This window comes from Orcinus orca, chromosome 6 (assembly GCF_937001465.1).
Source record: "Orcinus orca chromosome 6, mOrcOrc1.1, whole genome shotgun sequence".
Classification (NCBI taxonomy): Eukaryota; Metazoa; Chordata; class Mammalia; order Artiodactyla; family Delphinidae; genus Orcinus; species Orcinus orca.
Window position 1 is genome coordinate 119581665 of NC_064564.1, and position 23454 is coordinate 119605118.

At 62.2% G+C, this 23454-nt stretch overlaps 2 protein-coding genes across 7 annotated transcripts; one reads left to right on the forward strand and one right to left on the reverse strand.

Moving 5' to 3' along the window:
* Positions 1-53: 53 nt before the first annotated feature.
* Positions 54-10603, forward strand: PMPCA (peptidase, mitochondrial processing subunit alpha). 2 transcript variants are annotated; one of them, XM_004284976.4, is made up of 13 exons: positions 54-234; positions 1401-1603; positions 2038-2117; positions 2343-2425; positions 4311-4405; positions 5148-5248; positions 5746-6009; positions 6335-6427; positions 6522-6640; positions 6746-6836; positions 6926-6988; positions 8491-8635; positions 9663-10603. In XM_004284976.4, the coding sequence occupies exons 1-13, from the start codon at positions 164-166 to the stop codon at positions 9830-9832; spliced, it is 1578 nt and encodes a 525-aa protein (XP_004285024.1). In that variant the 5' UTR covers positions 54-163; the 3' UTR covers positions 9833-10603. The 2 variants fall into 2 exon arrangements, with proteins under 2 accessions (XP_004285024.1, XP_012394211.1); XM_012538757.3 differs by lacking the exons at positions 54-234; positions 1401-1603 and having other exon boundaries at positions 1610-2117; positions 4313-4405.
* A 1312-nt stretch (positions 10604-11915) lies between these two features.
* On the reverse strand, positions 11916-23256 carry INPP5E (inositol polyphosphate-5-phosphatase E). 5 transcript variants are annotated; one of them, XM_012538753.3, is made up of 11 exons: positions 23103-23256; positions 21276-22352; positions 17371-17494; positions 15929-16026; positions 14858-14982; positions 14632-14751; positions 14348-14455; positions 13849-14010; positions 13628-13743; positions 13351-13487; positions 11916-12912 (listed from the first exon to the last, which is right to left on the reverse strand). In XM_012538753.3, the coding sequence occupies exons 2-11, from the start codon at positions 22034-22036 to the stop codon at positions 12780-12782; spliced, it is 1884 nt and encodes a 627-aa protein (XP_012394207.1). In that variant the 5' UTR covers positions 22037-22352; positions 23103-23256; the 3' UTR covers positions 11916-12779. The 5 variants fall into 5 exon arrangements, with proteins under 5 accessions (XP_012394207.1, XP_033271182.1, XP_033271180.1 ...); XM_033415291.2 differs by having other exon boundaries at positions 13351-13548; XM_033415289.2 differs by lacking the exon at positions 23103-23256 and adding an exon at positions 22698-22915.
* Positions 23257-23454: the final 198 nt, after the last annotated feature.

Sequence of the window (23454 nt, forward strand, 5' to 3'; positions counted from 1 at the left end):
GCCCCAGTCGCCCGCCCCTCGGCCGCTGCTCCGAGCCTCCGGCCGCTGCTTCTGCTCCGCGCACCGGAAACGCAAGCCCGAACGCCTCGGGCCGGCGCCGGGGGGGCGGGGGGCCGGAGGCGGAACAGGAAGTGACGACAGAGTCGGTGGGCGGTGACTCAAGATGGCGGCTATGGTGCTGGCGGCGACGCGGCTGTTGCGAGGCTCGGGCTCGTGGGGCCGCTCGCGGCTGAGGTGAGCCGAGGGCCGGCCGGGGATCGGCCGGGGGCTGGGGCGGCCCGCGCCCTTCTGGACGCTCCGCCTTTGGCTCCCCCACGCCGAGGGGCGGCGCCCGGCAAGCGGGCTGGGAGTGCGGGACCCCCGTCCGGTCCCCGAGGCGACGGGGGCACTTACCCCCATGGCGCCCCGGGCTCCGGTCCCGAGCCCCATCCGCCTCTCTCCCGCCCTCTCCTCCCGGGCGGTCGGGGGGTGCTCGTCCGAAGTCACGTGTCATCTCCGCCCCGGCCCCTTCCGGCCGCGTGCCCCCTTGTGAGGCCGAGCCGGCAAGCCTGGGTTCTGTGGTCGCCAGAGCCATGTCCTTGACTGCTGTGCTCTGTCCTCTCTCCTCTGGATGTCTGGCCTTTTCCCGCACTGGCGCTTTCATTCAGGCGACAGATGGGTATTGATCCCTCGTTGTGAGATCCTGGGTGCGATGGGGACAGAAACCAGGCACTGGGTCCAGGCAGTCTCATGCCCAAAGTGTCAGCTTTAAAGGGAGTAAGCCGCCTTCGGCGGTAAGAAACAGGAGAGACTAACTTCAGGTGGAACGAGGAGGAGCAGCTTACGAGGAGGTGACATCTGAGACAAGAGACGGGGACTGAGAGAAGGGTCAGCCCTGTGAACAGTGCAGGGGAAGGCGGGTCAGGCCGGGAACCGTGAGAACAGCAGCGAGGGGATGATGGGCCCAGTGTGTCCAGGGAACGGACCAACTGGCCAGTGGGACCCGGGCCTGGGGCGGGGGGGGGGCTGGCAGATGAGTTTGGAGGGGGAGTTAGAGGCCTTCGGGACCCCGTGAAGAGATGTGGCTTCTGCTTGGGCTCCAGGGGGCTGTTGAAGGGCAGGGCTTGGCCAAGTGCTCGGTGTGTAGAAACAGACTTAACCCACTTAACCCTCTTTTCATGGAGGCGGCATTTGAGGCCTCAAGGCCTGAACCAACTTGCCGCATGTCCCTGGGAAACACCTCAGTGGTGTTCTCGGTCACTCCTCTGTGTTGTCTCTGGAGACGTGTAGAAGTCAGTCCTCTAGATAAGGAGATGCTGATTTTTTAAATGCACACAGAACACAAGTAACTGCACCTAGGTGGTCACCACAGGTCCCACCATCTCAGTTGTATTATACCTGGGCCGATTTCTGTGTTTCAGGTTTGGAGCCCCTGCGTACAGGCAGTTCAGTAGTGGCGGTGCCTATCCCAGCGTCCCCCTCTCTTCCCCCTTGCCCGGAGTACCCAAGCCTGTTTTTGCCACAGTTGATGGACAAGAAAAGTTTGAAACCAGAGTCACCACACTGGAGAATGGGCTTCGTGTGGCGTCCCAAAATAAGTTTGGACAGTTTTGTACAGTAGGAAGTAAGTGCTGTCGGTAGCGTCGCGGGCGGCCCCGTTTGTTGTAACATGCACACACTTCAGTTGACTGTTAGTTGTACTTAGGGCATCGTTCATGAATTGTGTCCTGAGTGAAAAAGCATGGCGTAGAATCTGAAAATTTAGTAAGCAGAGTATGAACGGTGGCTCTCCTGGTGGTGGGTTTTGTTTCCTTCTTTCTGCCTTTCTGTCGTCCTAAAAGTTTTCTACCACAGATATAAAGTACGTAATTCTATAAATACTGACGTACGTATGTAGCTGTGAAAACCTTCGGAATCGAGGTAACGTACGTACTTGTCGTCCTCATGTGTTTAAATCTGGCTGTTTCGGTCATATTCACAATTTTAAAAGGTTTGTCTTGATTAAATTTTCTCTTTTGAATATCTGACTTAACCTGTCAACTTTATTTTTATTGCCAGTTCTTATTAACTCTGGATCAAGATATGAAGCAAAATATCTCAGTGGAATTGCTCACTTTTTGGAAAAGTTGGCATTTTCGGTCAGTGTCCAATTTGTGATTTTTGAGGCTATACTTGGGAAGAATCTGTCAAGGTTTGCTTTTCTAAAGTGGATATTTTAATAAATGCTTAAGTTGCCAAGTCGATGCTAATTAAGGTTTCTAAGTTAAGTGTTCTGAAAGCAAAAGTAAATTATTTTCTTAAAAACTGTATCTTGGAGGTTGTTCTGCATGGCTTACATAGGTTCTCTTATTCATTTTTCCTAGTCTACTGATCGATTTGACAGCAAAGATGAAATTTTGCTTACCTTGGAGAAGCACGGGGGTATTTGTGACTGCCAGACATCAAGGTACGCCAGCTTTCATGTACAGACTCATCTTTTATCATGTGGACTGCCCTCATCCTTGGTCAGAGTCCCCCTGAGCCCCTCCCATTGGCGAGGCCATGGAGGTGAATGGTGAGAAGTGAGCCCTGGTCCAGGCAGAGACTCGGGTGAAGGGTTGGATGGGTGGCAACACTTACACAGAGGCATGCGCTCCGAGGACCAAGCCTCCCCTGCCATTCGAGCCAGGCTGCTGGCTGCGCACTGGGGATGCAGAGCAGGCCTGTCCCCAGGATGCTCACAGATGGGGCAAAGGGCTGCACCACGGGTGGTAGACGCAGGAGCCAGGGGCCGAGGGTGGTGGGACTGTGGGGGAGGTCAGGAAGGGAACGGTAGGCAACTCAGCATCAGGGCTGCTGCTTGAAGGCACCTGCCAGGTGGAATAACCGACGGCCGTGGCTCAGACCGAGGGGACAGCAGGTGCAGAGGCTCAGCCTGGAAGAGGCAGTGGTCGGTTTGGGGTGGGGAAGGTTCAGTAGGCAGCTGGGGCACAGATGGGGTGGGGGTGCTGTGGACAAAGGCAGGTGGTGTCTGTCTGCCCACTGTGGGGCGTGTTTTGGAAAGCTCTGCTCAGGGCAATGTGAGATGAGCAGACAGAGATCACACCTTTTTTTTTTTTTTTTTTTTTTTTGGTCCACGCCGGGTGGCATGCAGGATCTTAGTTCCTCGACCAGGGATCGAACCTGGGCCCCTGCAGTGGAAGCACAGAGTCCTAACCACTGGACCGCCAGGGAAGTCCTAGATCATACTTTTTTTTTGTGGTATGCGGGCCTCTCACTGTTGTGGCCTCTCCCATTGTGGAGCACAGGCTCCAGACGCGCAGGCTCAGCGGCCACGGCTCACGGGGCCAGCCGCTCCACGGCATGTGGGATCTTCCCAGACCGAGGCATGAACCTGTGTCCCCTGCATCGGCAGGCGGACTCCCAACCACTGCGCCACCAGGGAAGCCCTAGATCATACTTTTTTTAAGTGGTTGGTTATTTCGATCTGAATGCTAAAAAAATTAGAGAGAAAACATAGGTTAAATGCCAAGAATTAGAGCTGACATGGAGGCAGCATGTTCACGTATTCAAAAAAAGGTCTGTTCAGAAACTTGTGGCTCCTGGCTGCCCGTGAATGAAAGCCAGACTGGTTGGCTGTGTTCTTGTGAAAAATCTCATCCTCCGTCTCCCCAGGGAGCCCTTTCTCTGGTCAGGCAGGCCTGTGTTCTGCCCCAGTGCAGCCAGCTAATTCTCAGCTCAGACTTTCGTTCCTGCCGCTCTCCCACGTGGTCCTACAGCACTTCCCCACTAAGAATGGCCACTTCCCTGCAGAGGCCCTGATGGCCACGTCTCCCCTCCAGGGCTCGCTCCTCTCCCCGTGGCAGCTGGGCCCGCTTTGCGTGGTCTCTGGCCTGACCGTGCCGCCCTCGTGGCTCTGTGGTTATCACGTTTGCGCCTCCCCGGCCTCAGTGCGCCTGTCTGGTCACAGTGCCACGTGCTGTGAGCTACTGTTACAATCAGTCTCTGTCCCCCAGCCGTCTAAGGCCAGGCATGCGCCCGTGTGGACAGTTCGCCTAGCGGACACTCAGCGCAGGATGACACGACTAGCCTCAGAGGGGGCTTGTGCTGGTGAAAACCGCTCAGCTGCCTCTCCAGTTGGGCTGGACAGTGTCTTCCACTCCAGCAATTAGCCTGTGCACAGCTGTGGTTCCTGCCTGCTAAGAGTTTACACTGTAAGATGGGAAAGGGGAAATAGCCCCAGGTGTGTGCTGACCCTCGACGCAGAAAGATGTAGCCGCCTCCCCTGCCGCCCCAGCATACACCTGTCGTGACCTTAGTGCCCCCAGTGTTGGTCTTGTTGGTTTTTCCAGAGACACCACCATGTATGCTGTGTCTGCTGATTCCAAAGGCCTGGACACGGTAGTTGGCTTGCTGGCAGACGTGGTCCTGCACCCCAGGCTAACAGGTGTGCGTTCGGCCTGCTTGAGGGGTCCTGGGGTGGGGGGCAGTGCTGGGAGGTGTGTTGACTCACTGCCCGGGGAGGGGCGCTGTGTCATGGAGCCTTGGGCCCACCCACCAGTGACAGTCAGCAGGGGGTCACTGGAAACAGCGCTCACGATTAGAAACGTCCTTGATACCGAATACTTCGACACTTCCTCTCTGTGCCCTTTGACGTTTGTAGCGAAATGGTTCTTTCATTTCAGAAAAGCATCTCAGACGGTGTTTAAACACCCTGACTGACGTGCTACCAGAAGTGTCTGTGTCTCTGCCCCCATTCCCTTCCTCAGCCTTGCGAACGGCAGGGCTTCAGGCTCCCTCCTGGGAGCTGACACCGGCCAGGCTAGCTGCGCTGTTTCACAGCAGCCTGGCCTTGGGGTTCCCAGGTTCCAGTTACCTGATAAAACACACCCCCGCCATTGGTCTGTGCCTCTGTGTCTGGACCTCAGTGCCTCGTATGGGGAGGAAGCCACGGCTCGGAGCGGGGCCAGGTGGCTGCTTCTGGGCCGAGGGGAGGAGGCCCAGTTCATACAGTTTGTCCCGGCCTGCAGGGCACTCTCCCCGTCGCTCGTACAAGTGCCCCCCAGCTCTGCCGCAGAGGAAGGCAGAGGAGGCTCTGCCCGTGCCTGCCGATGAACGACACTGGGCCCGGCTCGGCGACCCAGGCTCGGGGCGGCCTCCGGCTGAGCCTCGTCTCTGGTTCTCTGCAGATGAAGAAATCGAGCTGACGCGTATGGCTGTCCGGTTTGAGCTGGAGGACCTCGGCATGCGGCCCGACCCGGAGCCCCTTCTCACCGAGATGATTCACGAGGTGCGATGGACACGCGGGCCACCTCCACGGCCTCGCCCCCTGACCCCGGGCTCGGCGGGGGTCGTTCACCTGCCTGATGCCACCTTGCAGAACATTTTTAATTTCTGAATTTGTTAGCTATGCAAGTTTTAAACTTTCTAATCCTTACGGTAACGAGGTCTGTAGAGTGAGCCTTTTATTTGACGTTTCTTACGAGTTTTCATTCCGGAGAGGCAGGTTTACTCTTTCTGTAAACACACAGAGCTGTTCCTGCCAAACGGGAGCTGAAACGAGCAGCTGGCGGGCTTTTCCCATCAGGCCGCGGGGCGCCGCCGTCCCGGCCTGCCTGGGGAGGCCCGGGCTTTTCCCACCTGGCCGTGGGGCGCCGCCGTCCCGGCCTGCCTGGGGAGGCCCGGGCTTTTCCCACCTGGCCGGGGGTCGCTGCAGCCCCGGCCTGCCTGGGGAGGCCTGGCTGTGTTCTCCTTGTCACTCGTGCGTCTCTTGCTTCCTTTATCAAGGCCGCCTACAGGGAGAACACAGTTGGCCTCCACCGTTTCTGCCCTACGGAGAACATAGCAAAGATCGATCGATCGGTGCTTCACTCCTACCTGAGAAACTACTACACCCCGGACCGCATGGTGCTGGCCGGGGTGGGGGTGGGGCACGAGCAGCTGGTGGAATGCGCCCGGAAGTACCTGCTGGGCACCCGCCCTGCCTGGGGCAGTGGGGCGGCCGTGCACGTGGACGGATCGGTGGCACAGTACACTGGGGGTATCGTCAAGGTGAGCCATGATCTCGGGTTGTGTACGCTTTCTTTGACTTCTTTTTTCAGTGTGATCGACCTTGTGTTTATGCTGAAGGTGTTAGGGTCGCCTTAACCAGGCTTCACCTTAACCAGGCTTCACCTTAGCCCGTGTTCCTGTTAGAGCCGAGTTCCACCTGGACTGGAGGCTCGGCTGGCTCGCGCCTCTCGAGGGGTTTCCTGATACTGGTGTACGGTTTCTGTAGACCCGTTTATATACCACCTGACCTGAGAAGCGTGCGAGGCCGGGTGGTCTTTCACTGAGTTCACGCGTCTTTCACTGAGTGCATTCTTCTTGGTTCCAGCTGGAAAGGGACATGTCCAGTGTCAGCCTGGGCCCCACCCCATTCCCTGAGCTCACGCACATCATGATTGGCCTGGAGAGCTGTTCCTTCTTGGTGAGTCCTGGGCGGTCAGGCAGGGCGTCCTGGAGCAGGCCTCACACCTGCGCGGGCTCAGCCCAGGCTGAGCTCTGCCATCCATCTGCCGCAGGAGGGGGACTTCCTCCCTTTCGCGGTGCTGAACATGATGATGGGCGGTGGCGGCTCCTTCTCGGCCGGCGGGCCCGGCAAGGGCATGTTCACCAGGCTCTACCTCAACGTGCTCAACAGGTGGGTTGGGTGCCCTCGCCCGCTGCGTCGGGGCCGCCGGTCCAGCCGAGCATGCTCTGGGGCCTTGACACCTTCCTGGCGTCCCTCTCCCCACGTCCCTCACAGGCACCACTGGATGTACAACGCGACCTCCTACCACCACAGCTACGAGGACACGGGCCTCCTGTGCATTCACGCCAGCGCCGACCCCAGACAGGTGAGGGCCGGGCCTCCTTCACTGTGGGAACCGGGGGACGAAGGCTGCTGGGCTGAGATCATGCTCTCCCGCTCCATGCTCTCTTACAGGTTAGAGAAATGGTGGAAATCATCACGAGAGAGTTTGTTTTAATGGCTGGAACTGTGGATGTGGTAAGTAGGGCTCGGAGCCATTTCCAACATCCTTGTGTTCGATGGGTAGAGAACATGGTGTAGGGGTGGCCGGCAGAGGGCCCCTGCTCTGTGCCCACACCACCAGCATCCCAGCCAGGACAGCACAGCCCCGGGGTGACCCAGACCTGTCCCCGTGGGAGCCCGTCCTCCCTGGTCTTGATGTGAGAACCCCCCCAGCACCAGGTCTGCTTTCTCTGACCGAGCCTGTGCCTCCTGTGCCTGCCCTGTGTCCTTCTGTAAAAGGGTACATTGGAGCAGCGTTGAGCAGAACGAGCGGGCCACGCAGGGCATTTTTCTAGCTCTTTCCTGGCTCTGGTTTATGTTTTGACCTGAGATTTTGTTCCTTCATTTTTTTCATTTACTTTTTATTATACCACGCGTGTTTAGAAGTCTTGCTTTTTTTCCTGGATCAGAACTGGCACCGATAAGCAGATTCTATATACACACTACACGTGGAGGCGTGCCCAGACACGTGTGTGCACACGCACGCGCACAGGCACATACACGCACACAGCAGCAGAGAAGCACAGCGTGTGAGCCTGCTCGGGGTCAGCGGGTGTGCTTCACCTCAGGGCTTCTCTTCTGTACGTTCCATGTGTTCTGCAGTAACCACATACTCCTTTTAATCAGAAAAAGAAGCGTTATTTTAAAAATAAAAACGTGTTTAAAAATTTACACGTGGTGGTTCCATTAGCGTCCGGCTAGAAAAAGTGTTTTTCTCTAACGTGAAGGCAACTTGAGATAAAAATTATTTGCCTGAACTTGCAGAAGTGATCAAGACGTGTGTTAAATCAGGAGTTACTTTACTTAAGACACACAGACTCTAGGCAGCTGAGATGTTTTCCAGCACCTGTTCTCCAGGCCTGAGAGCTCCCCGGTGGGCGGCCTGCACCTCTCACCAGCGCCCCCGTCTCTGCCCTTGCGCTCCAGGCTGGGCTTCAGGAACGGAACTCGCTGGAGCTGCAGTCTTAAACTTGGCCCCAGATACAGAGCTGGTAGTTTGAGCTGGCTCCTGCGGATTTCCCAGGGAGCGCGGTGAACGTACCTGACGAGACCCTGCTCCAGGATTTGCGGGGAGCCCCAGAGCCGGTGTTGAGTTTGTTTTCCTTGTGATTTCAATGTGTGGCCAGCTTTGGGGTCCTGCAGTTTGGGTGTTTGGTGTTCTTCCCTGCTGCATGGCAAAGTGTAAACCCAAGAACTCCAGGGAAGCACATACTTCTCCCTTATTTCGAATGTGGTAAAGGCCCTATTAGTGTAGTTCCAGCCGTGATCCAGAAAGCACAGAGGCAGAAACATGGCGGGATCTGCTGGTGACTTGGGCCACGAGCCCAGGCACAGGGGGCCATGTTCCGTTATTTAGCCCCGGGTAAGCGGAAGACCCTTCGCCAGGACACGTCCGTCAGCCCCTCTGCTGGCCGGGCCGTTCGCGATTGGCTGGGAGACGGGCGTGAGCCCAGGGACTGAGCCATGTGACCCCGCAGGTGGAGCTGGAGCGGGCCAAGACGCAGCTCATGTCCATGCTCATGATGAACCTGGAGGCCAGGCCCGTCATCTTCGAGGACGTGGGGAGGCAGGTGCTGGCCACCCGCTCCAGGAAGCTGCCCCACGAGCTGTGCGCGCTCATCCGTGAGTCCCGGGCCCAGGGCGGGGTGGCCCCGCAGGACCGCACCCCAAGCCTTGTCCTCTCCCAGGTCTGCTTCCCGGCCCTGCCAGCGCCGGCTGAGCGCCTTACCCGTGTGACTCCAGCTTTTGGCCCCCTAATGAAAGGGCCTCTCACGACCCCTACAGGTTTCAACGCATATTCAATGGGAAAGTGGGTGGAAAGTGCGTGGCCCGGTGCCGTGCTGTGCGTGGAGAGACACCAGCTCCAGCAGCGCTGCCCCGGGGGCTTGTGGCAGGTGTCCGTGGCCTCCTGTGAGTGGCCTTCAGGAGGCCCTGAGCCTCCAGTTCAGGATGCCAAGCTGTACTTGTTTGTGACTCTTTGGGGGACAGGTTAATCTTAGCTTTGTCAGATTCCCAAAGGGTCCGCAACCCCAGAAGGGCTCTGCCTACTGCTCTGCGGGGCCGAGTCGCCCAGGGTGAAGCTGACATGGTCCCCGGGCGTCTGCTGGGTTTGGAGTCCTGCTGAGGACAGTGCTTGCCCCGCCCACGTGCAGCCCCTCAGCCCCTAGAGTATGACAGTACCTGATCTCCCTGAGGCCTCGTCTTCTGTAGAAAATAAGTTCTCAGGGGTGTGGTTCCCTCCTCCAAGGCTGGGCCACGTGTGCAGCCCCTCAGCCCCCCTCGTTCTGACCTTACCCTTCGTCCACGCGGTGCTGAGGCTTTGGTTTTCCCCTCCTTGCAGACTCGCCATGTAGGTAACTCGTAGCTGATGGGTTTTTTTCTTTTTTAATTAATTACATTAACTCCTGTTGGGATGGGCATGTCCTAATGCAGTTGAAATTAACACTTGCTCATTTACTAAGAAGCTCACCGTGCGGTCCACACGTGGCTGCGCTTGGACCCTCTGGGGTCCTCAGCATTCCTCCTCCGCAGGTGGGGAGGCGGTGGCAGGTTGGGGGCCCCTCTGTTCAGGACCGCAGCCATGGCATGGAGAGGAGTGGGGTCCACGCGGGGTCGGGTGTTCACCTGACACCTCTCTTCCCCGTGCCAGGCGATGTGAAGCCAGAGGACATCAAGAGAGTTGCTTCTGCAATGCTCCGCAGGAAGCCCGCAGTGGCCGCCCTGGGGGACCTGAGCGATCTGCCGGCATACGAGCACGTCCAGGCGGCACTGGCGAATAAGGACGGGCGCCTGCCCAGGATGTACCGGCTCTTCCGGTAGAGGCGCCGCAGCAGCACCGTCCACACGCGTTTCTTTGGGGTGACTTTAGGGCAGACGTTCACAGACGGTGCAGACTGTGGGACTTTTCCTAAATGTGAATTCCTTCAGAATTGGACGTGCCAATCAGTGGAATAAAGATTGCTCTCCACCACTGCAGCTGGAAACGGGAAGCGCAGGGAGGCTGGGGCAGCCGGCTGGCGTCGAGCCGGGCTAGTCTTCCTGCTTCCCCAGGGGTTTCGGCAGGTGGGGGACTGCGCGGTTCTCCGAGGCCGGTGGTCGTTGGGCGGGCGAGGCCTGACTTCTCCTCTGAGGCCCCCGGGCCCATCAGCCCGCCTGCATCTGGGAGGCCAGGGCCACCCATGCCAGCACCTTGAGGGTCCCGGGGCGATGCGCCGTCCAGCTTGACCAGTGAGGGGTGGCCTCTTGCCCTCAGTAGTAAGGCTCTGATTTCAGAGGTGGGGAGCTTGGGGAGGGGGAGGCGGGCTTGAAAGGTGGGAGGACTGAGGCCGCACGCGGGGCCCTGCAGGGCTGGGCACCTGCACTGGCTGCCGTGGGTCCTTCTGACGCTGCCGTGGTTCAGAGGGCGGCTTCCTGGCCGCCAGCGGGCTGCACAGAGCCGGGCCACAAAGCTCTGTGGAGGAGAGTCGTCTCCAGGCCGTATTGTTTGAAACGCTAAGTGCAGCCCCTGCTGTGCAGCTGGGAGAGGGAGGGGCGATCTGAGGCCATCAAATAAACGTTTCGGCGTCACTTCTGTCACGTCCGTTCATGTTGCTGGGGCCTCTTGTCCCTTTATTTCCATCCCTTTACTGCACACCTACCCTGGCCCAGGTGGGAGGTGTCTGGGCCCCTGCTGTCCTTCGCCTGCTCCGCTCCAGTCCGCTGGGTGGGAGCCCCAGGCTCATGGCAAGCGGGCCAAAGGCGTGAATTCCAGTTGTTAGGGACGTCCTGTGGTGACCGGGCTGGCTGGGAGGGAGCGCGGGAGCGCGAGGCGTCCCGGGAGCTGCTCCCAGCCGGGCCCAGCGCTCACCCGGGCTTTCTATCTCCTGGACACCCACCCCTCCCTCTCTCCTCCCCCTTTACCCCCCGTCGCCCCGTTCACTTGGGGGCCTTCCCTCCACCCTTTCAACCCCGCCCACCCTATGCGCTGTCCCTGCTGTTCCCAGAGCCCCGTGCGTGCCTTCGTTGGCGCCCACGCCGAGTCTGGCCCTTGGGGACTGGCTGGCCTGTGGCCCGTGGCAGGACTCAGCGCGTTGGAGAGAACGAGAGACAGATTTTAAAAACCACCCTCACGCTCGGTCGGATTTCGCTATTCCTTACGAGGCTTATTTTCCACACCCTGGTCGATTTCATTTGTGTTAATTTGAATTTCAACCTAAACGTCCAAGTGAAAGCCCATTCGTCTGAAGTCTGTAACGGCTCACGGTAAGTAAACTGCTTCACTTCGGACCCATGAGGTGGACGCAGTGACCCCCCCTCAAGGACACGAAGCCCAATGTCAAGCCAAACTAATACACGCCAGTGTCGCGTTAACTCTCTCTTCTCCATGATTTGGGTCAGAGAAAATGCCTGGAAAGAATCCATAAACCCTACTCATTTCGAGCCCCGTTACCACAAAAACCCTTGTAACAAAGAGATTTTCTGTTAATTGATTCAAAGCTCAATGGCATATTCTTTGAGCAAAATTTTATACATACAACCTGAAGAGGTTCTTGAAATCAGATGGGATTAGCTGTGCCTTCTCATTAATGGAATTTCTCCCGTTTGTATCAAAAGATTGCGTGTGTATTGCTTTAGAATTTACACTCCATATTTTGGAAGCGGAGGCGAATAAAAGTTTGATGTCGGTATTCGTGGGAGTTGGCTTTACATCATTGATCACGATTCACTCAAGTCTGAAGTGCTCACTATTCCCTAAAAGCCCTTTCTCAGAAGACACTTACCTGGGGGCAGTGGGCGGGGGCACAGGAGCACAGCACAGGGGCCAGGAGAGACCGAGCTTCTTGCTTCGGAACGTGACAGCGTCTTACAAGAGCACTGCAACAGACTGCTGCTTTCTAGGACTCAATCTTTGGCCAGGAAGAGCTTAAGATTCAATAGATGCATTTATTTAAAAAGATAAATATGGAAAAATAAATAAAGACTAGATTGAATGCCCCTAGAATTTCCCACATTCAAAGCCTAAGTAAGTTTTTTTTTTTTACGAGATGGATTAAGACACAAAGCAATATCGGACTCTAAACCCTTTAAGAAAACAAGACATCCAGGCTGGTGGGGGCCGGCCTAGGCTGGTAAGGTGTGACATTCCAACCTTCCAGCGGCTTCTCAGACCCAGGAAACGCACCACTTAACGTTAATGCCGCTCGCTCATAGCTAACGTTACCTAAGCAAATGGACCCAAATGGACCGGGAGAGGAGAAGGAGGTGGTCTCGTGGACCTGAACCGCCGGCCGGCCGTCCTCATCCCAGCCTCAGCTCGGTCCTAGCGCGTGCCGTGGGAACAGAGGCCCAGGGTCACCGGACCCCCGGCGGCGTGCCTGGCGCTCAGACAAGGAAGGGCAGCTCTTGGTTTGGGTTTGAGGGGCTGCTGGGAGGCTGCAGATCCGGACGTGCAGACATAAAGGAGGTCAGGGTGCCTGGCCCGCACGCGGGCTCTGCCGCTGGCTTCAGGGCACGCGAGCTACTCACGGCCAGCCCGGGGTCTCCCACCGACAGCGGCCGCAGTGCGGGGAAGCCGCCCTGAGAGAGGGAAGCGCCGTGGGGGCGTGCGGTTCTGTCCCAGCGGCGGACGCCGGACCTGGGGCCTCCCGTCGGGCTCTCGCAGAGGAGCGGGCAGCCCCCAGCAGCAGTTCATCAGCGTCCCGGACGGCAGCCTCCTCCGTCTTCCCGGGTTCCTGGGTCAGATACCCTCCCGGGTTGCAGGTGACCAGTCCTCCTTCGGCAAATTTCCTCAAGAGACGGTACAGATGGCGCTGGAGTGCTGGCTCTTCAGCGCCTGCTGTCTCTGGATCTCTCTGGAAATCCGTCTCTTAATTCCTAACAGGTACAGTTCTCGGTCAAACTTGCCGGCGGCTAGCGGGATGCTGGGGAGGAAAGAGCCATCAGGAGGGCGCCGTCCTCCTGGCCTCCGTACTCGGGCGTCTGCTGCGGGCGGCACGTGGAGGGTGGGGATGGCGAGGCCCGGGTCCCCGCGGCTGCCCTGACTGGCGGCACAGCCGCAGCACAGCGCCATGAGCCAGCGGGACGCTCCCTCCCGCCTGTGCCAGGCCTGCCTCGCAGCAGCTCTAGGACAACCCCAGCTGCCACTGGCTGTTCCAGGGGTCCTGGTGAGGACCCGTCCCTCTGGCGTGTCGCTCGCCTGACACCTGCTTCAGACAACCTACGCCAGACATCTCCACGCAGGGCGGCTGGAACCCTGCTCCCCTCGGGGCATCAGGACACAGGAGACCAGGCCGTGCTCCCAGGCGGCCCCCCCTGCGCCACCCCCCCGCCCCGGACCCGGGAGTGAGGCGGGTACTGACTTGTCTCTCCCCGGCCTCACTCTGACCCGGAACAGGCCGTACACAGGCCGGTGGTCGGACGTCCTGATCCCGGGGCAGGAGGAGTACTTGACGGGGCAGATGTCGTCCCTGTGGCGGCTCCTGTACATGACGCGGTCCTGTGGGAAGGGTTCCAGGGGCCGTCGGGCTGCCGGGCTGGGCCGGCTTGCCTCGCGTCGGCTGCCCTTGAAAGAGCCCCCGTGTCGAAGACCCCCAGGAGGCCCAGCCCAACGCTGCCCCAGCCCCGCGGGCGGCTCACCGTGTACGAAGGGGTCCTCTGCTTGGAGGTGGTATCATACGAGTCCTTCCCGACGTCGAACTTGTACGACGGCAGGAAGTGGATGTCTGGCTCCTGGAAGCCCTTGAAGATGGACCCTGGGACGGGCAGAGCCCTCACCTCAGAGCCACGGCTCGGAGCCCAGGGTTGCCCCCGCCCCCCCGGGGTCCCTCCTGGCCGGGCGGCTGCTCTCCCCGCCTCACCTCTCTTCATCTCCCGCGTGAGCTGGTCATGCTGCAGCAGCTCCTGCACACTGGCGCCCGGGTCCTGCTTCAGGATGGCTTCCACGGCCGCCCGCCCGCCGCTCAGGCGGAAGTTGAAGTCTCCGAACCAGAAGACCCCGTCGAAGCGGGAGGTGACGTCCGCTGGGGCGTGAGGGGGTGGAAAAGCGTGTGAGCCGAGCGCTCCCCGTGCTCCTCACTCCCACCGCAAGGCCGGGGCTCCCTGGAAAGCAGGTGGCAGCCCACGACGCTGCTGGGGCTCAGGGCTGGGGGGCGCGTCCACAGCTTTCTGGGTTCACGCGGTCACGGGTCACGACTCAGGGAGCAGGCGCCAGGCCTCGCTTCGGTCAGCAAGCGACTTTCCAGACTTTTCTGACCTCGACTCTCAAAAGCTCTGAACAGCCCATCTGAACAACCCACTAACCCTGCAGAGAACACGGCAGAAGCCGCCTCGTCCTCGGGGGAAGGTAAAGCAGCTCACCGGCGTCGGAGCGGTAGGGGCTGGTGTCCGGCACATTCTTGGGCAGCGCCAGGCCCTGGACAGTCTTGCTGTAGTCCACCAGCCGCTCGCCCACCTTCCCGTCTCCAGCTGCAAGGACAGCGTGGGGGGCCCTCTCCAGAGGCAGGTTTCTGAGCCCAGGGCTGGGCGCCTGGGGGGGTCCGTCGGGGGCAGACCCCCGCAACCCCAGCAAGCTCTAATCACACAGCGTCTGCACCGTGACCCTTGCCACCAGGGGTCTGGGGGTCCAGGGGCGAGGGACTTACAGGTGAAGTGGGACGTGATGAAGAGGAGGGAGGTGCCGAAAAAGGTGAAGCTGACGCCCAGGGCCCCCTTGGTTTTGATCTGCGACACGATGCGCGTGGTCACCGTGGAGCTCTCCACCTCTGCACGGAGGGAGCAGGGCTGACCGGGCCGGACGCAGCCCCGAAGGCCCCACGCCGCCGCACCGCCTGCCCCCCACGCGCACGTCCGGCCCCCGGGGCTGCCTACCGGAGCAGAACCAGATGAGGTCCCTGCGGATGAGCACGGACATGTAGAGCGCCCCGTGGGCCGCCGAGTACAGCATGACGTAGTGGGGGCCCAGCGTCTCCTGCAACCTCGTCTCCCACTCCCGCCTGTGGGGAGGGGCACCGTGGTCGCGCAGCACGACGGGGAGCCCGGGGCCTCCCTGGGAGGCCCGCTTCCTCCTGCATCCCCAGTGACAGGCTGGGTCCCCGACCTCTGATGAGAGCCGGGGGGCAGGAGGGAGGTCACCTTCCCCGCAGGGCCTGGTGCAGTCGGGGTCCCTCCGCTCCGGCCAGGCTTCGCGCTGCTGCCCGTGTGCTGCCGGGGCTCTGCCCCCACCCCCCAGCAGGTAAACTGGCAACACAGCCCGGGCCGCAGGCAGACCCAGGAGAGGCGAGCGACACCTTGCACGGGCTGGGCTGGAGCCCGCGGGGCCGCACTGCGCTGGGCCCCTGCCCCCGCTATCTCTTGCTGGGCTGGAGCCCGCGGGGCCGCACTGCGCTGGGCCCCTGCCCCCGCTATCTCTTGCTGGGCTGGAGCCCGCGGGGCCGCACTGCGCTGGGCCCCTGCCCCCGCTATCTCTTGCTGGGCTGGAGCCCGCGGGGCCGCACTGCGCTGGGCCCCTGCCCCCGCTATCTCTTGCTGGGCTGGAGCCCGCGGGGCCGCACTGCGCTGGGCCCCTGCCCCCGCTATCTCTGGCTGGGCTGGAGCCCGCGGGACCGCACTGCGCTGGGCCCCTGCCCCCGCTATCTCTTGCTGGGCTGGAGCCCGCGGGACCGCACTGCGCTGGGCCCCTGCCCCCGCTATCTCTTGGAGAGCTCCTTATTTACAAGAAGATGAACCTCATTCCTTCTAAATTCTACGAGTCCAACGATCCCGGTTCAGCCCAGGCTCGGCCACGGCCCACGTCTTGCCGCACACGGGGCGCTCGGGCCACAGCAGCTTCAGCCCCAAAGGCCCGCCTGGCGCCGCTGTTCACAGGGACCCGGGTGCACCGGTGCACCCAGACATGGGGCGGGGCGGCAGCAGTGGCGGGAGAGGGGCGCGCAGCCCTACCTGTCCGAGCAGCCCTCCTGCACCCCGACGACGTACAGGTCCTGAGCAAAGTCAGCCTCGGCCGGCAGCAGGAGCTCGTCCAGGTTCGGGGGCAGCTCCTGCAGAAAAGCGGCGCCTGGCAGGGGCCGAAGGGGCCCAGTGCGAGGGGCTCCTGCTGCCTGGGGACCCGAGGCCGCTCCCGAGGCCACCACGGGGAGCCCCTGGCCCAGGCAGGCCGCCGCTCCTCCCCCGAGCCTGGCCTCGCCAAGCCTGCACCACCCCTTGGCTGTGCTCTTCCCTCGCTGGGCACCCACGGGCCTGGCCATCCCCCAAGTGCACCCCTGATGTGCATGGGGTCGGGGGGAGGGAGACGCCCCCTCCTCTGCACCTCTGCCCTCACTGCAGCCCCGGGGAGGGAAGCGGGCGCCCGGTCGGTGGTCTTCACCCCCCGACCTGCTGCCGGCCTTGGCCCTCTGGGTCCTGCTGTGGGCCACGCCGTGGATACGCTGGTGGCTCCCCGAGGGTGGCAGAGGCACCAGCCCGGGCACCTGCCTTCACTTCGGCTCAGGTTGCTGTTTCGTGGGGGCCCGTCCACCCCAGCCCTGCCCTGTTCTCTCCCCGCGCCTGTCACCCCGATGTCAGCCCAGGACGCGGCCGCTTCGATTCTCTGGACAGCAAGCATGATGGCACATGTGGACGACAGCAGGCGCTCAGATGGCCCAAGACCCCGGTGGTGGCAACAGTGTTAGGTCACCCGCAGTCTGGAAGCCCACGGCTGGCCTCAGAATCGGAGCCCCCCACGCGCAGGGATGGAGCCCCCTAACTGTGGGAGGGGACTCCCAGGAGACACGGGGTGGCTGGAGAGAAAGCTGGCGGGACGGCGTCCAGCGGGCTTCCCCAGAAATCAGCGTGCGGACCCCCAGCCTGCCCGGCTTCGGTCGCCCCGGTGGTCAGATGCTCGTCCCATTGGCACAGATGTCCTGAGCTCCAAGCGCCCCGGCTTGCAGGCGGGATGGAGGAGCCCCTGACCGCATGGGACACACAGCGGGAAACAGACTCGGGTTCTGGTGTGGACGCCAGTCCAAGGCGCACAGCGGCGGACTCACGTCCCCATATGCGTGCTGGGACCCCCAGGGTGCACCCAGGAGTGGCCTGGGGCAACCCTAACGCCTGGCCCTGTGCTGGGCATTGCCACGGGGAGGCCGCGCGTCGGGGAGAGGGGGCTCTCGGGTAATCTCTGCCCCTTCCTCCCAAATGTGCTGGGAGCCTAGAACTGCTCTAAAAAAATACTTACGGTGTGTCTGCAAAAAGAAGCATTAATGCCCCACCAGGTGGTGGAGAGCTGGGCGAGAGGGTGTGACGGACAGGAGTCCCCTCCGGGGGACGGGGAGGCTGGGGGAGCCCCAGGAAGAACCTGGTGGGAACCCAGTGCCGTCCTGGGTGGGGGTGGGCAGCCCGCTTACCTTCTGTCCCTGCATGTTCCACGTGGCCACGAAGAGGGCCACGTTCCGGTCTGGGAAGTAGCGGGCCAGCTCGTCTGCCCCCATCAGGGCCCCGCTCGCCAGGAGACTCCCCTCCAGGTAGCTCCTGCGGACACGGGACAGACTGAACCGGGGCCGGGGGGTGGGGGGGTCGCAGCACATGGGCCCAGGGAGGGGCCGGGAGCAGGACACACCTCCCAGGGCTCGGGAGCTCCTCTCCCAGAGCTGGGATTCCCTCAGGACCCCGTGGTCGGCACAGAGCACAGTGCCGAGGTGCCCTGCTCTCTAGGGAAACCCGCAGTGTTCACAGCGCTACAAACACCGCAGGCTTTCGGCTTCCCTCCGTCGCCTCCTGAGAGGGAGGGACGTAAAGGTGACATTTGGGGCTTTTTTGTGGAACCGCTAAGGGCAAAGCCCCGGAAGGGCCGCAGAGGTCGAGGTGGGCTTCTGCACAGTAAGCAGACTTGGGGGGGACGTGCGCCCTTGTCCGGGGCTCCAGCCTTTGCCTCGCCGCCCAGCACTGGGAGCTCGTAAAGGCTGCCCGTGACACACCTGTCCTCACAGGACCCGAAAGTTCAATCCACTGTGAGATTCTCATAGAATAGAGCAGGCAAATGGTGCAAAGTCTCGAACAGCGTCGCAGAGGCCCTAATACAGCACAGCTAAGCCCCAGCTCTGGTCCTGCCCTCGCGCAGGGGGCCGCGTCTGACATCCGCTCCTTCCGTGAGCGCCGTGCAGGACTTAGGCTTCGAGGCCATCGGTCTGTCACCGCTTAACCCCTGAAAGCAGCCTCGGCCGATGCCCATGTGCCAATGAGACTGCACTTAAGGACACCAAAACCTGAGTTTCATGTAATTTCCACATGTCATGAAAAGAACGTTAGTACGGCCTTGGGTTTTTTTTTTTTTCAACCACGTGAAAACCGTTCCTGGAGGACCTGTGATAGGACCGTGTCTGGTCAGGTTCGCAAGGAGGGAGGGGAACCCATGCGCTCAATCCAAGTTCAAATGTCTCACTTGCTGTGTTCGTTCCAACTTGCTAAGAAATCCCTACCCCTTAGCCTGCAAACAGGCACCAATCCCTCTGAAGGAGATGAAATCAGGATCCAGTCCTTACAAACTCGCATGAGAAACTCTTAAACCCTGACCAAGCTTCGGAGGACATGAATTCAAGTACGTCAGGAGGGAGGAACCTCCTTGAGGTCACCCCACCGTGCTGAGGATCCTCACCGGCTGACTGCTGCCCGCGGGGCTGTCTTCTCCAAACCAGCCCCGTCAGCAGAGTAACCAGAAAGCAACCCCTCCAAGGGCACAGTCTGCGTCCCTTTCCTCAGTCCTCAGCCCCGACCCGGGCCAGATCCAGACTGTCTGCGTGCAGCCCGCAAGCTAAGAATCGCTCCTACGCTTTTATTTTATTTGTAAATACGTATTCATTTATTTATTTATTTTGGCTGTACCGGGTCTTAGTTGCAGCACGCGGGATCTTCGCTGCGGCACGCAGGATCTTTTAGGTGTGGCATTCGGACTTAGTGGCGGCACGCGGGACGTAGTTCCCCGACTAGGGATTGAACCCGGGGCCCCTGCATTGGGAGCATGGCGTCTTACCCACTGGACCACCAGGGAGGTCGCCTATGCTTTCAAATGGTTGGGAAAAACCAGTAGTCCGTGGCGTGGAAAGTGCCCTGAGATTCACCCTTCAGCCTCCCTGAAGGAGGCGCTCCTGCCCCACAGCCGCGCTGCCGGTGCCAGGCCTGGGCTGCTCTCCCACCCACCACGGCAGAGCTGAGCACTGCCACAGAGACCTCACGGCTCCCACAGTTGAAACAGTCCCTACCCAGCCTGCTGACCCGTGTCCTAGGACACACGGAGGGTCTGGAGGTGGGGAGCCCGTCAACCCACTGTCGGCTGCTTGTGTGAGAGCAAAGCTGGGGATCTGATTTTGAGACGTGCTTCTCATTTCTGTGGAACAGGCGAGCCTACGTAAATTGCATACAATTTGAGCAGAGAACTCATACTCGTCTTTAGGCTGCTCGGCCTGCGGGATCTTAGTTCTCGGGGCCATGGAAGCGAGGGTGCCGAGTCCTAGCCACTGGACAACCCGGGAATTCCCTGTGGAATCATACTTTAAACGCACGAAGAGATCTCGCCCTTTACGAGAAACATGCTGAATTACTTTAACAAAGGAACCCGTTTTGCCCTACAACAGTGCCCGGCGCTGATGGAGGGGGCAGGAGGGAGGCTGGCGGCCAGAGGAACCACCTGCCTGGCTTTCACTGCTGGGCTCACCGAGGGCGGGGGCGGGTGAGGATTGCCTTCCATCTGCCCCCTGACCCCAGAATCTGCGAATGGGACCTTATTTAGAAAAGGATCTTCGCAGACAGATGTGATTAGTTAAGGATCTTGAGACGAGGTCCTCCTGGATGAGGGTAGCCCTAAATCCAATGACCGCTGTCCTTACAGAAGAGGAGAGACAGACACAGAGAGAAGCCGCGTGAGGACGCAGCAGAGACGGGGGCGGCGCGGCCACAAGCCGGGGACGCCTGGGCCCCCAGCAGCTGCAAGAGGCAGGAGGGGCCCTCCCTGGACGCTCGGGAGGGAGCGCGGCCCTGCCACGCCTGATCTCTGAATTCTGGCCGCAGAGCTGGGACGGAGTAACTCCTGTTTTAAGGCTCTAGTCTGCGGCGCTTTGTTGCGGCCACCCCAGGACACCAGCACAGGGACTGCCTCACTCTTCCCCTGCCCGCGCCCACGTCCAGAGGGGTTGGCGCAGGCCTGGTCTGGATGGGAGGGTGTGGCGGGGGGCGGTGGTGACAGAGCTCCCCCTGCCCCCTGGGGCCTCGAGCACCCCGGCAGGGAGTGGATGGCGTGGGGCCCCCAAGTCAGGGCCGAGGCCCGATGTGCGCTTCAAACAACCTGCCCAGCCCCGGCCGGTGCGGCAGGGGCCGTGAGAGCCAGCGGTCAGCGGCCAGGCCCAGCACGGACAGGGCCGGGGGTCGGGGAGAGCGCGGGATGGCCTCCCGAGTCACAGCGTGGGCACCGGGCTCCCAGAGGCGATGGTCAGGAGCGAGCTGGTGGGCGTGGCTGGGCTGGGCTCAGAAGCGCCTGGGACCCCGGTCCTGGTGAGCCCTCATGGCGCTGCCTCGGGAGAGGTGGGCAGAGGTGCGAGATGGGAGTCGAGCGGAAGGGTGGCGCCCACCTCCCCTTCAGACTATAAAGAAGTCAAGACGGACTAGTTATTCAAGCCCCCTGAGGCCCGGACGCCCGGCGTCCTCCGAGATGCGAGACCCCTCTCCTTGCCCATGGGGTCGGAGCCGGGGTGGGGATTGCTGGGCAGCCCTTGGCAGACGGAGCCCCGAACGTTGAGAAATCTCGGGGCGCTCCTGAGAGCAGAGTGCACGAGTCGGGCTCTGCCTGCGCCCCTCCCCGCCAGAGGTGGGCCCCGGGGACCCTCCCCTCGGGGCAGCCCAGCCGTGTCCAGCTCTCCGTCCTGGAAAGGTGCCAGCGCGTGCACAGGGCACGGCTGGCTAAATGCTGGTCCTGACCAAAGCGGCTACGTGGACGCGCGTTCCCCGACCCACCCTGGAGTCCTGGGCCGACCTGCACACGTGGACGAAGGTTGTCCCCGATGGAGCAAGAAATGGGAAGGAAAACAGGGCCGCCCAGTGCGCAGAGAGATCTGCGTACCCCACCATCTGCTTCATAGAGCCTGTGGGGCTGAGACGCAAAGGAAAAGCTGGGGGGGCCTGGGAGATGGGGGTCAGTGGAGGGAGACCCGCTGCAGCACCTCACACGCTTTCAGGGGAGGCTTCCGTGGTTCCCACGGGGCTTCTGAAGGCCCACGAAAGCCACGGACGCAGGCCACGATGCCGCCCACCCCCGAGGCCCTACCTGCTGCGGACGTCCTTGGTGCGGACGGGCGCCAGGAGGCTGACGGCGGACCTGGCCGAGTGTAGGGAGCAGTCGTCCCGGGCCAGGGGGCTCGGGGGCCGGCCGGGGCGCAGGCCGCTGTGGGCCCAGAACGGTCTGGCCTGCCACCGCAGCTGGCGGTCCGCGTGATCCAAGTCCACCTTGTTTGCTGTCCGCAGGGCGTCGGAGGCGACGTTCCAGTCCATGGCGGGCAGTGGGCGCGGGGGAAGCAGGCTGGCCAGCCGCGGGGTGCTCCCGGCCGAGGCCCCGTCCCGGTGTAGGAGGTCCAGGGAAGTGCTGATCATTCCGGAAAGACAGTTACCCAGCGAGGAGGGGCCTCCGCTGCCCAGGGCCCTACGAGTTGTGGGGATTTCCTGCAGGGAGGTGCTCAGGCAGGGCGGGGAGCCACCGCGGGTGGCGGTCCCGGGGGCCTCGTCCTGCAGGGAGCCCCCGGAGGGGCTGGGCCCATTCCTCGTGGCCAGGTCCTCGCGGCTGGTTCGAAAACGCCTCTTCCTCCAGCCCTTCTCATCCAGGGACAACGCTCGCTCCAGCCTGGGCCTCGGCGGCGGCGGCTTCGGACTGAAGGGTCTCCCCCTGGCCTGTGGGTCCTCGTTGCCGACTTGCGCCGGGGTGTCGAGGGGGCGCACTGGGCTCTTCTCGGGTCCCCGACGGTCATCAGCGGCCGGGGACCCCGGGCGGGCGGCGAGGTCTTCGTCAGTGTTTGGAAGCCGTCCCTTGAGCATTCTGACCTCAGGCTGCAGATGCCCCTGGGCGGTGGGCTGCTGGGCGGCCTCCGAGTGCCCCAGGCTCGCCAACTTGGACGGCACAGTCCAGCGGCCAGCCCTCACACCCGGGGGCAGCCTGGCCGAGCCGGGAGACAGCTCCTCCTGGGGCTGCTGGCGACGTCCAGCGTCAGGGATGCGTGGTCAGCCGTCGCTGGGCGAGCTGCGGAGGAGAGAAAGGGCAGCAGCTCCCCCTGGGGCCGGGGTGGTCCAGCTGGAGCAGAGCCAGCTGCTGCATGGCTGGGAGCCCTGACGGTCTGGAGTCCTCGGCAAGTACCTAAGGGAAAACCACGCGATTAGCCTTCCACGACCGGGGCCCCAATGCCATTTAATGATCCTGGAGGACAGCTGTGGTGCAGGGTGACAGAGCAGACAGGTCAGCAGCAGCCCACCAAGAACAGGCACGTCGGCACCCGGGCCGCCGCCTCCTCCTAGGAGGCGGGTGAAGGCCCAGCATCTTAGGAAGGAGAGAAGCCACCCTCCTGACAGGGTTGCTCCTCACGTGGGGAGCCAGGGGCGCGACCCACTGAGAATTCCCGCCCCCAAGGCGTAGGCACGGCCTTGGCAGGGGTCCCGGCCCGCGCCCCTTCCCCCGGGAGCCCGGCGGCCCGGCCTCGCTCACCTGAGAGCCCTCCACCATCGCTCGGGCCGCAGACGCCGCCCCGAGAGCGGGCGACCCTGAGCGGGTCTGCGGCCCGGGCAGCAAAGGCCCCTGACTCAGGACTGCGAGTCGGGCCGGCCGGCCCCAGGGCAACGACCGCCGCGGAGCCGCGGGGCTGGGGGTGGGGAAGGGGAACGAGACCCGCGCCCGGGACCCCCGCGCCCCGCCCCACGCCGGGAATCCCGCAACCGATGCCGCGCCAGGAATCCCCGCGCCCCGACCCCAACCCAGGGTCGCTCCGCCCAGTCCTCGAGCCCCGCCCAAGGCCTCCGCGCCCCTGCCCAGGGGTCACTCCGTGCCGAGGACCCCTGGGCCCCGAGCCCCCGCCCCGCACCTCCTCCAGGACTGCCGCCCCGCATCCCTCACCCCGCCCGGAGGTCTCCTCTCTCCCGCAGCCCCGCCCGGGGTCACAGAGCCCCGCGCCCCCACCTCGGGGCGCCGCCTGCTCCCCAGCTCCGCGGGCTTCGGCGGCCGCTCCCCGGCAACCGGCGGGCAGGGCGGCCCCGGCCCCGGCGCCCGCAGCGGCCACTGGCGGCCGGAGGACCCAGCGGCGCCAAGCGAGGCGGGAGGGCGCCCTCTGGTGGGCGCCAAGAACACCGCGGCTCCCTTCCCCGCGTCCGCCCCGCTCCCCGGTCCGCTGCCCGTCTTCCCCGCGCCCGGAAGCCCCTGCTCTCCTCTCCGCCTAGTGGGGCGGGGGGACCTTCCCTGCAGAGGGGAT